Source organism: Cyclopterus lumpus, chromosome 23, assembly GCF_009769545.1.
Source record: "Cyclopterus lumpus isolate fCycLum1 chromosome 23, fCycLum1.pri, whole genome shotgun sequence".
In the NCBI taxonomy this organism is placed as follows: domain Eukaryota; kingdom Metazoa; phylum Chordata; class Actinopteri; order Perciformes; family Cyclopteridae; genus Cyclopterus; species Cyclopterus lumpus.
In genome coordinates, this window is record NC_046988.1 from 7,304,505 (window position 1) to 7,317,423 (window position 12,919).

The window sequence follows — 12,919 nt, forward strand, 5'->3', positions numbered from 1 at the left end:
TATTAAAAAAAATGACTAGCTGTTGGTTTGCTGGTTTGACTCAGAACGTCTAGAATATGCTACAGAGTGAGTGGCTTCCATAAATGCTATCATAGATGACAATTTTCATAAAATAAAACAGTTATGGATTGCTGAATGTAATGGATGTGCAAATGTTTGTCTTCATCTGTTGATAAAGTGTTTAATCAGAGGGTGTTTATTTGAAGAGGTGTGAAGTTGTATAATAATCCCATGCTTGTGTGCACAATGATGTGGGATTGAATAAGGGCCGCGATGAACAACAAGAAAGTTACAGTGCGCAAATAAATTGTGTAGACATAGTGACTTTAAAAGGAGGAAGTTGCTCGTAGCTAAACAGTTGGGGGCGGGGTGAAGAAAAACAACAGGTGATGGAGAACATTTAGAAGTGGAAGACAAACAGACGGCAGAGACTTACAGGGAGGAAAAACAAAAACGTAGAGATCAAAACCCCCCTTTTCAGTATATTTACGAGCGCTTGTGGTTTAGGAAGGACAATTGACTCCGGTAACTGGCAAGAAATGTGGGCGAGAGAGCGGGGAAGCTGAATGACTAAATCTCAACACACAGCAGTGCTGCAAACACATGGCATGTGGACCGACCTCCAGTCACCGGGATGCCCGCGAGATCAAAATCCTCCGAACAACAAACGGGTACAAAGAAACACCAGACAACACAAACACTTATTCTCTCACTCACACACAGCCTTGTGTAGTTTATTAATGAGGCTTCATTAACGCACTGGGTTGCCAGTCGTGCAGAAGCTAATCCCCATTTCACAGTGATGAAAACATCTACGGCTCTCAAATCAAACAGTGTTATTGTCTCCCCGTTGCTATATCTGAGCCCTCAGTCTGCGTGTGCGTGTGTGTGTGTGTGTGTAAGAATGAGAGAGGAAGGGAGCGTGCACACAACAGATTGACTTTCTTTGGCCACATAACCAATTTATTTATTTACTTTACTATTCCGCTTCGATGAGCTCCAGTGTTCCCTGAAGAGTGCGCACTTTCAAAAGGCAATTTCGATAAGACTGCCCCCCATCCCCACCTCCGTCTGCTCTCCTTATATTTTCCTATTTAGTTCTTCCCTCGTTTCCTTACTTCCTTCAGATAGAGGGTGTTTAAAAGAGCAATCATGACTTATTTCATGGGTGCATCTTAGTCAACAACAGAGGGTTCAATAATATGCGAATAAAAGAGCAAAGACGCGAGGGAGGGATTATTTGCGCGATTGCTCAAGTGTGGTGGTGCATGTCTACGTCTGCTTGTTTGTGTGTGTGTATAGTGTGTGCTTGTTTCTCTGCTTGTTCGAGAACAGGTTCTTCTATGACAGCATTGTGAATGCGTAAACACATGGACATCTACACATTTCTATGAAATGGTACATGTGTTTTGTGTGCGTGTGTTTGCGAGCGTACCGAGTGAAGTCCTCTTCATCCTCTCTCTTCTGTCGCGTCTGTCTGGGCAGGGCCATGTTTGCCCAGTTCGGCAGCGACTGGAGCAGACGACTGATGTCCTCGTCTTTAGACCAGGAGGCACTGATGGTGAGCTTCTCCTCACACTGGACGACACCCCTGACCACACACACACACACACACACACAATGGAATTTGTTCTTTATATTTAGAGGTTTCTGTCATGAAGTGAGGTGAATCAATTGAAATGAGGGAAGCCCAACAGTAACACTCAGACCAACAATGTATGTCCCCTATATCAGGATATTCCACCAAAAAGTGAGGATGTTAAAATGTTCTCTGACAAACTGCCACTGCTCTGGAGCCACGCAGCATGTGCACCTTGAAAGTAGACAACTGCATAATATTAAATACTAATACGAGTCAGGTAGCTGAACATGAGCATCTGTACTGACATTGAAGTGGTTTTACAGCAGCTCTGATTTGGCGTGAAGAGAAATCGGGGCCGCCTGCCAACATATATTTGCTTTTTTTGTGGATATGTTTGGGATGGAGAAACTGCTAGGTTCCGCAATTAATATCATAAAACACCTTGTACACGATACGCATATCTACACCTCACACACATGCACAGACACAGTCTCGTTCATGTGTAAATGCACAAGGAACACAAACGTACACAGCACACGCACAGACACGCAGCCTCGGTTTGGCCCGTCTTCATCACTCCGAGGCCCCAGTGAGACTGAGGGTGACCTGTGAGTCCAGATGGACTCACAGCAGTCTGCAGTCCTCTTCCTGCATCTCCTGGCCCGTTCATCCCTCCCTCTCCTATCCCTCCATATTCTCTACCCCCCCCCCCCTTCACCTGGCCAGGTGCTACATGGTCCTAGGAGAGCACAGATGGATGGCCTTTAACAGCACCGATGTGTGTGCAATTATATTTCTCCGTTTTTCTATAAAAGCTTTGCAGCAATAAAGACCTAAACGGCACAGTTTTATCAATCAGAGAAACTGACCGCATTTTTTCTTTTATGTATCCGAAGAAAGCTCCTCAATGACATTTTTGTTAACGTTACAGAATCTGTAAAGAATTAAAATAGTATAAACAACTCGTTAAAGTGGCTGTAATTCTGAGGATTTCAGATCCTAATGAAGGTGAGCTAGCCTCCTTCTTCTTCTTTTACCTGTAAGCTGTGTTGCAGATTTCCTTGTACTCTTTGAGCTTGTCGCAAACCATCTCCAGGAACTGGTTGGAGTAGGCACTCAGGTCTTGCATCAGGCTCATCAGGTCCTGGATGGACTTCTCCACGACCACCGTGCTCTGGAGACATAAATGGGAGGAGGGCAATGAGAGTTTGGTTGGTTATATTTAGATAAGAAATGTCTCTCTTTCAGAGGAGAGAAGTAAGTGGCACGGACAAAAAAAGGAGGATTGTATGGAAGTGCTCAGTCGGATCCAGTCTGCCGCAGTGCCACGATAACTGGATGGCTCCAACGTCACTTGTCTATGTGTCACCTGCGGCTGGACTGATGACGGGTGCTGGAGAGCTTGTCAGAGGTTGTAACACTTTATCGCTGGAGCGAACGATTCTTTACATGCAAGTGAATCGGTGTGAGTGCACATATTTGGGTGTGTTTAAAACATCTGTGTTGTGTGTTCTCAGGTTGAAAATGAGTGTGTGTGTGTGTGTGTGAATTTGTCACAGTGCAACCATCACCGGGAGCCACGGCGGGGGCCGTGACAGCAAGCCATTACAGATTAGCCACTCCCGCGTGACTAATAGCTGGCCCGGGAACAGCAGAGCAGCTTCACATCCCCTGACACACTCACACATGCACACAGGGAGCAAACTTTTAAAAACACACACCTTTGAGCAATTCAAGAGCTGTTAAATGAGATTACAACTCGGTAGGTTCCAGTTTGCCTGCTCCTAGCACTTAACCAATCCATCCTACATCTCCAATAATAGTGATAACTTGCTATTAGTCTGGTGATAGCCTTTGCCGCACTCACTCTGAAACGCGCTACGACTACAAAAGCAGCAGTGTGAGAGAAAGCAGCGCAATCCCGCGCAAAGATACACAGAGAGGGGATCTTAAGTTAAACATGCGATTTCTATTCATCATTCATAGATTCTTAATATTCATCTCACTGTTCTTTCTATGCAAACTTAATACGGAGTTCCATTGTTTAGGTGTGAAATGGGAAAAATAATAGCTTTGTCAAAGATAGAGAATAAAATGGAAATAATATGTGGTGGGCGCAAACAACTGGAGTGGAATGTTTTGGCAACTAGAGGCCAGTTGCTTGATTTTTAGTGTTGCCTGCCAGAACCAAGCCGAACACACAGGCAACAAGATAATCTATTCCAGAGTCAACATCTCGTTTGCTTTTCAAATGCTTATAAATATATAAATAGTTCAAATATAACATGTAGTCTGTATGGTATCAATAAGATGCCTGAATCTTAGACAGGTACAATTAAAATGTACAAATCCCAGGCTCTGCACAATATAATAATGAGTATAACTCTTTTTTTAGTAATATTCAAGCCCTGTAGCTAGTTACCTAAGTGTCTGAAAAGACTGTAGGGGGCAGTAGTGACTGTAATTGATCATCAGAAATATGGAGAGACCCCTGATGTGATAAAAATGATATCAATATTAATAGCTCTTTCTGTGTTTCAGTTTACCCCCATCTGTCTGTCTGTCTGTCTGTCACACACACACACACACACACACACACAACTGAGGGGAGTAATGATCCATAGCAGTGCCCGTGCCCATGGAGTGCTAACCAAGGCTGTGTCTCTGCCAAGGGAGCACCCTTTACTGTCCATGCCTGACTCCCTGTCAGCCTGCCAGGGCAGGACGAAATACATAGACCCTGCAGGAGGGCTAGCTGTGAGCTCTGGCAGCAGCTATAACCACATCTTAGTGTAGGCTGCTTGTTTTGTAAACCAGCTATTCTCAACCCTGTGGGCGAGGGTAAACCGAATAATTATTTTGGTCATTACATCTGACAGTGGCATACAGATTTACTGTACAGCCCAGATTATTTGACTCTGATGATTTTGTTCCCTTGGAAAATCTTTTTAACTATCAGAAGTGGGCCTTAAAAAAAAAGGAAAAAAAGGGTTGAGAACCCCTTCAGCAAACTTAACGGTAAAAAGAAAAAAGAAAAGCATTGGCAATGACGACATTGACAATTTCTACTACTGTTACTACGGTAATAATGCAGAGGTAATAATATGACACTTTTTTCTGATTGCTGGAGGGAAATTCAGTTGTTTTGTTTGCCTACTCCAGGGAGGTCAGATTATAGGGTCAGCAACGCTGAGGTTGAAAGGGATTCAGAGGCTGGCTCTGGAAACTTCAGCATGACTGACTTTTTCAGTCAGTATAAGTGGAGTCCATTACAGTGCTACGCTTTTTAGGATCCAATTGACTTTGCAATATTTCATAATAATTTAGATAGATCAAACTGGATTAATTTAGTCCATGCATAGCAACAATCATTTTGTGAAAACTGGACGGCGATCAGGATACATCAAGAAAAAACACAGGTACTGAATTTACCAATTAAATAGCATATATACGAATAAGGCAAATGTGGACTATCCAAACTGATCATTTAAATCCTGTTATATCAGATAAAAAATAATTAATAAATATTATAGTATTATCAAGTGTCATCCAGGATGTGCTTCATATTGTAGCCTTCATCCAGCTGCTATAGCTAGGATTGTACACATTCAAATATATAGACATTAATTATTAAAAAACGACGGAAATATGAGAAATTCAACATTATGGCATACAGAAATTGCAAATATGTTTATGGTAATGAATGTCAGAGTTTACAACAGTGGCCCTTCCCTCTTGCCGCCTCGACTGTGACACACAGAGCACAATAGCAGGCCAGTGAAAGAATGAGAAGAGTAAACAATGGCTGCCTGATCCATTACTCCTGCTCTAACAAATGCTCTTGCACTCAGCTCCCTTGTCTAATTCTGCTCATTTAACACAGCCATTTGTCTTAGGCAGCAGAAATCATTAAAAAGTAATCAAGGGACAGATTGAGAAAGGGAGGGCTGTGAGTGAGAGTGAGTGGTATAGGGAGCATCTTCTGCTGCGTCTCCTCTATCTTTCTTGACCGTTACAGAGGAGAAAACATCCACCAAGGAGGCTTCTCTGTTACTCTCTTCCTCTCTCTTGCTCATGCATCAAGCGCAAAGGTCAACATACGGCGCTACCATGTGAGAAACACCCATAATTCTCTTGTAATTCAACTTCACGGCATTGCATTACCCCTCAAACTGAGCTTGGTTGCACTTTGCTTCCACTCGGTTACATCATTAATACGAAAAAGCACGGTCATCAAGGGAAATTAGACTCGCGTCCTGCAAATGGATCTCAAAATTTGCTGGGGTAAACTGCAGTTGTTAAGAGTGAAATTAAGGTCATTGCCTTAGTGGTTTAATGACAGCAACAAGACAGGCCTTGCACTCGGAGTGGCGCCTCAGCGGAAATAAAGCTGTTAATGCACGTCATCACGACAACAGCCACACTGAGCGGCTGCTAAAAGCAGTTATTTCCTTTGATGGAGTGAGTAAAAAGCAGAATGCGGGGAACAAAATGAACACAGTTAGCATGGATGTACTATTCTGTGTTGCTGTATTTTGTTACCTAGGGATAAAGGGAGGTTACGGAGAGGAAGTGCATTTTATTTAGTCAAGCTCGCCTGGACTATCTAAGTGCATGTTGAGTGTGAACAGCAGTTTGTTTTAAAAGGTTTTTCTGTGATGAAGTGGTTGAAGAGTGAGGGGGGGGGGGCCTGAGGGCCTCAGGTTTAAATCGGAAACGGCTCATGAATAGTGGGCTGCCCCCTCAAGGTTGTGCAGGGTTCAGAGTGTTTAACCCCATGCTCTTTGCCATTTCCCTTACCCCGAACCGCTGACCCGTGTAATGCCGGGCCCATGCCATTCACATGTCTGACTGAGGGGTTGCCAAAATAATACATACTCAGCAGTGCGTGTATACAACTGCACACACCCACGCAAACCAGAACACATGCAAAGATAACCCCTATCTCCCCCATTTCTCTCTCTCACACACACACACACACACACACACACACGCACACACACACACACAGAGACACACAGGCTGTGCCTCTCCTGGTTAAAAAGGGGGAGCTGGGCATGAGTGGGACATTGTCTTGACAGATCATTCATCAACGTCACGGTCGAGAAACACTCCGAAGACTCCCCTGACACATACTGGATGGCCCTCGCGCTTGTGCCTGCTCAACCTCGACACATGCTTCTTTGTATGTGTGTGCATGGGCGTGGGTTTGTATTCAAGTTTGTTTAAACTCTGACAACAAGGCGGTGTGATTTTGTCCACTGAAGTGTGTATAATGTCACAAAAGAAAAAGAGAAAGAAAAACGAAAATACGGCAAAACATGGCCCGGAACCCTTCCTTCAGTAAGCCCCTGGCCGTCATTGAAAATAAAATGTTGAATTAGTCCACAACACTCCACCGTTGGACTGCCTTCTTCTAGAAATGTAAATGCATGATTTTATGACATCAACACTCAACGCATTGCTAGGCCTTTATTTGTACACAGATTTTCACCGCCCGCCCCGCCGAGGTTCTTCCTACAGTTTATGACCTGGAAGTCACCAATCAGGAGCTGTCACCTCTAATCAAGTTCAAGTAGTCATCCCTCTGATGGACTGCAGAATATCCATCAGTTTGGGGGTAAAGCTTGAGTTATGCAAAGCAAATCCTAGAAGACAACGTGGCTGGCTATGATTAAATGACCTACTTGGAACAAACATTTATTTTATTTCTTTGATGTTGCCAGTATGGCATTAAAACATTTTTCTACGAAGTCAAGAGAACAAGCTTCTTGGTAGACAAAATTGAGTTGTTATAAGAAAGCATCTTCTTTTCCACCTCCGCCATCATCACTTCTAATGCAAAGCTTAAAGCAGTGTTTGTAAGTGTTCTAATTGAGAGATGAGGGACAATGTCACACTTGGCTGATTACAGATGGGCTTCAATATCACACTCACACACACACACACACACACACACACACACGGTGAAATATGGAGCTTCTACATGTGCTAACCCCCCAATAGTGCAGATTTGATTCTACACAGCGACCCAAAAGGTCAATGTATTAAACACTCCATTGGTCGCTTTGGTGTTCATCTTCTGGTCGGTGTGAGATGTTGTGGCAATTTTATATATTTATTATAAACTATTACAATCAATTATTTTTGAATTATTAATCACAAAAACAAAGTTTGGCTATCGCAGGTAGGTGTGAGTGAAGAAAAGTCGGCATACGATATTATAATGCCATTTAATGTGTTGTAATAGCGGGGGGGTATGTTCTTCTCTGTGCCAGATGAAGCCCTTATGGAGCCATTGTATTAGTGCACGTGCACACACACACACACACACACACACGTGCACGTGCACATGCACATATGCACAAAACCCACACAACAATGTGTGTGCTCACAGCAACACAAATATTGATATTAGCTAATTCCGAAAATTAACTTGCTTCTAAAGATTCAAGCTGCAACTTTTATCAGGTGCCCAGAGCCAAAACCCTTCTCTCAAACCAAAGGGCATGTTTGTGCTACAGCTGACATTTCAACTTCTCTCTCTCTAACTCACTCACTCACTCCAAAGGCAAAGATTATGTCTCGTTACAAGCCGAGACTCTGTCAGGGGTAGCGCTGCATGGTGTGAACCTGTACTACCTTAGGCTGCAGCTGGTGAGGCTGTCTTTCTTCACTAAATGAAATGCTTTCTCCGCCCCCCCACACACACATACACAGTACATAATATATATCTGGCGTATAGATATAAAAAGCATCAACAAAGCACAGCTGTGTCACATTTGTGAGAGAGGAACATTTCCAAGGCAGAGGCAGGTGTGCGGCCCGGGGCAGCTGGGTGAGAGCCTCAGGAGTGGATGTGTTTGGTGTGAGATAACCAGGTGGAGGTGGGTGGTGGGGATTTACACCTTGAGCGGTGAGAAGAAGGGAGAAGAAGAATAAAAGGCCTTTGAGGTGAGCTCAACTCAAAAATGTATCAGGATTTTAGTCCATTTAGTAGAAGAAAAGGTGACTTCTTCTACTGTATTGTTTGTGAGCACACTGTAAAAGGTACTATCTATAGCTTACTTTAATAACATGAGTGAACTTTACTTATTTCTCACTAACCTGCTGGTAGAACTCATGTACTGGTTTTGCCTACTAAGTTGACTTGAGTAAACTGTACTTGTAACTTTGTAACGCATGCAGAGCTCAGCTATGCACATGCTCAGTGGAGCAGTACAAGAGAAGTTTCCAAAAACTTTGGAGACTTTAGGTGAGTATTTACATTTGTCAGCTATATTTCTTTTTTCACAACCGAGTTTTGCCAGCCAATGTTTTCCTGTGTAGATATAGCTCAAACTCCTGGCAGGTTAATGCTAATTTTAGTTAGCAGCAGCAAGGTAGCTAACTAAAACTGCTGCGTCATTCAGAGAGAGCCTGTAATGTTAGAGACATCCTTGAGAAATCATTCTTAAACATTGGGTTGATGCATTGTTACTAAATTAAAGAGGCATGGCAAGCTTATAATGCACGCAGGAATGTAACAGTTCATGTTTTACAATGGATTTGGTTTTTCCTTGGTTTGAGATGCTCCGAATGGCATTTTGTTCAAAGGCAATTGGTTTCCTTAATTCTACTGAGTAAACATAACTGTTCAGTTAAATCAGACTAACTTGTTTAGCACGTTTCTAACATTCAGAAAGAACAAATGTATTTAATTTCCCATTTTTAAGTTTGAATAAGTTGTAAATACAACTAAATATAATGTACACTAGTAGATATAAAGTAAATAATAATAATTTCAAGGCAATCAGTTTCCTAGTTTAAAAATAAAATATGATCAACTTGATCAAGGTTTAACAGGGGAGTAAGTTATCATAAAAATACAATAGTATATTGTATTGCTTGACATACAGTGTAGTAGTTCATTCAAGTGCTAGATCTTCTCTTGTTAACTTCCTACAGATGTGAATATAAGTCTATATATTTAAAAACATTTGAAACCGACTGGTCAATAAATACAAATCAATAAATTACTTGAATATATAATAATCTCATTCACTGACTAAGAATGGACAGTCAGACAGAGAAGCTGGCACAAGATGAAGTGTAATGCGTACACAAATACTGCAAAGTTTATCTAATTAAACAAATTAGAAATCAAATATTAAACATAACAATAATAACAATTACTCAAACATATCTAAAGAGCTGGAGGATTGGTGACTGCGAAAATTCGGGATAAAGGTATGAGGACAGAAGAACCAATAAAAACGTGTTCTTTCATTCTACAACCTCTTTTTGACCTTTTCAGAACATTGAGAGTGGATCTGACCAGTGTGAGACACTGCACTTCATCGCAGTTCAAGGAAGGCCAAGCTGAGAACACAGACTCAAATAATCTCCGGAAACCACCACATTGGCTGAGTGATTACAACTTCTCTCTTGGTGGTGGAGGAAAAGGAGATTGGAGGGATTCAATTCAAGTGCCGACAAAATTGCTGCGAGTAAGAGTGGTATTTTTTTATTGAGGTGCCTCATTCCTTGATAATTCTTAACAGCTGTAAAATTGTCGACAGGATGCTTCGGCAGAATCCATTTTAAGACAGATCATGTAGTAGAGGGCTCCAGAACGCATTTAGACTAAATGGAAAAGCATTTAGATTATATATTTTACGGTGAACAGGCATATTTGAGCAGAATTAAAAGGGCTGTTGTGCAGTTTCGCCGAGGTTCTCTTTTTACTAATAGACATGGGAATGGCTTTTGATTTTGTTTCTGGCATGTGTGTGAGCACACGTGTATACAAACCACCCTAACACCCTCTGCCCTGCTTCTGCCACTGGGCACGGTCGATGCAGCTAACAGGTGTATTGTGCTGTGATTGCTGTTTCTGTTGATGGGAGCGGTAGTATGTGTGTGTGTGTGCGCTGATGGGGGATATTTGTGTGTGTGCGTGTGTGTGTGTGTGTGTGTGTGTGTGTGTGTATGGGGGGGGGGGCAGCAGAGAGCCAATCAACAGGAAGCGATCAGCCCCCTGCAAATAAACATTGCCTACACACATCATCACAAATAAAAAGGTCAGTGTCATTACGGTTTCTGGCGGTGGGTGTGAGAGCACGCGTGCACGTACCACTGACACGTGCATATGTGTGTACGCCCGTTTCTAAGCTCCCGTCTCCCAAAGCTACATGTGAATATGAAATTTAAAAGGTCAACATCATTAGCAGGCCATTGGCAGCTGAACGCATTTGCAAAACCAGGAGCGCTCTGGCAGCTGACAGAGTGAATGAAATCAGTCTATATATGTTTCCAGAACAACTTTTGTGTGCATGCAAACACGGCAAAACAGGCAAATACATACACGTATGAATAATGCATAGAGGGACACTTACTGCACAGGAACAAAAGGACTAGTTAGTGGCTATTGTTTGGAGACACCGGGGATGAAGCTGAATGATACTTAGCTGGAAAGAGAGGGCCGATGTGTAATGTAATTGTGGCGTGGTATTGGCTGATGAAGTAAAACCGCAGAACACAAACAATTATTCCGCACTCGTGGACTCCGTCACAAACACCAGCGCACCAATACGAGTCGGCACGCAGGTGGCTTCTTCTGGACGGAGAAATGCGGCCGGCAGGTTTGCGGCGTTTCTCTCATTGTGCTTGTGCCGAGGCACATTGTGTCTATGCTTGTATGTTAGTGTGTCACAAAGTGAGCGTGTAAAGGGGACATAGGGGAGTTCTACCAAGATTAATGGAGCCAATCTGCAGAGCTATCCAGCAGAGTGACCATACCCTCCCTCACCTACTTTCTACTTCTATTCCCCATCTCTCTATCCCCCTCCTCCATTTCCCTCGATCTGACTCTAATTAAATGAATCAATCAGTGGCAACACCAAAGGTGGACAGATAGCATCGCCCTGCTGGGGCTAGCAGCATATACGTGTGTGTGTATTACTGTTAGAGTCCAGCCCGTGAAAAAAAGAAAAGAAAAAGGAAAGCAAGAATGAAATAGGAATAACTATGGTCACAAAGATGAAAGGCAAAGAAACAACAGAGACATTGAACAGGCAAGAAATAATGCCACAGATCAAATAAGCATAAAAACAGACGACTGATTTTTGGATTGGTGGCCTTTCTCCTTTCTTTACCACTACTGCTCCTCCCAAGACGTATCAGCTCAGGCTCTGCTATCACACAGACACATGAATGGACGTTAACCTCTCCCACTGAACCATGTACTGTCCCAGTCAGCTCTTATCTCATGCTCCTAGTGGACAATATATAGCCAGCGACAGGCTCATAACCATATCATTATTAAGTAATATATGTACATGATACATAAACACAGTATTTGACACCGCTGGTGCATAGTGATAGGCAATAATTAGCCATATCGCTAATATTAGTTTACCTGTACCCCGTCCCTGACTGAATGTGTATTGCTTATTATGGACTGTTTAGGCAAACCTAATTCACCTTGACTCCTGTGCAGTGTTTCCACAAAGTCATTTTGGCCATGGTGAGATGATAACAGACAGGTCAGAGAATTCATATAACATGAAATGTATTTAATAATATGGGTCCATTCCAAAAGTTAATGCATCTATAAATATTCTCCTCATGTTGTGAGGGGGAAAAAATGGACCAGAGGTAAACCTATAACACAACAGAGGGTTAGAAGCTGAATTTCAGGCAGATACACTTTTACGTTAAAGCAACAATAGAGTGATGGCTTCCTCTGTATCAATGAGTCTTTAAAATATGTCTATGTGCAGTGGCATTTGCGTGTACAATATTACATTTCTGTTTGGCTCTAAACTCATCAACTTTCTTCGAGAACATACGAACCACACATGCTAAACGCTAATGTCTTCCTCCAATTTAAACTGCTGCACACATCATCAACTTGTGCTTCAGTGGTTGCAGAGAGCAGATGCGTCTATAAAATGTGCCGCCCCTCCCCCCCCCCCCCCCCCCCCCCATGGTTTCCCGTATGTGGCTCCAGCCAAGGTGTATGAGAGTGTGTTTAATGTGCTGTAGCAATATTGAGCTCTCTCCCTCTCGTCAACCACGCTGGCTCGGGTGCCAGCGGTGTGTGTCTCCCTCTGATAGCACCTGGCACAGAGAGCATCATGGCACTTAAACGGAGCACATACAGTTAATGTGTGCACAGGAACATGCTCACTCAAGCTCTCATATGTGGACACACAAACGCACAAAGAGACAAACACACACACACACCTGCTTCATTATTGGAAACTAGCGACCATTATATGGTACCGTCACTATAATCTTTAATTATCTATTGCAATCAAAGAGTTGGTAGATTCACCACCTGGCCAGTTAGAA

At 42.8% G+C, this 12,919-nt stretch overlaps 1 protein-coding gene across 1 annotated transcript in view; it reads right to left on the bottom strand.

Annotated features, from left to right (window-relative positions):
• Positions 1-12,919, bottom strand: part of exoc4 (exocyst complex component 4) — a 100,549-nt gene that overhangs the window by 23,013 nt on the left and 64,617 nt on the right. Inside the window, exons 14-15 of the mRNA XM_034525984.1 lie at positions 2,620-2,756; positions 1,436-1,591 (exon numbers count right to left, since the gene is read on the bottom strand). Coding sequence (XP_034381875.1) covers positions 1,436-1,591; positions 2,620-2,756 — 293 coding nt within the window. The remainder of the gene's footprint in view (positions 1-1,435; positions 1,592-2,619; positions 2,757-12,919) is intronic.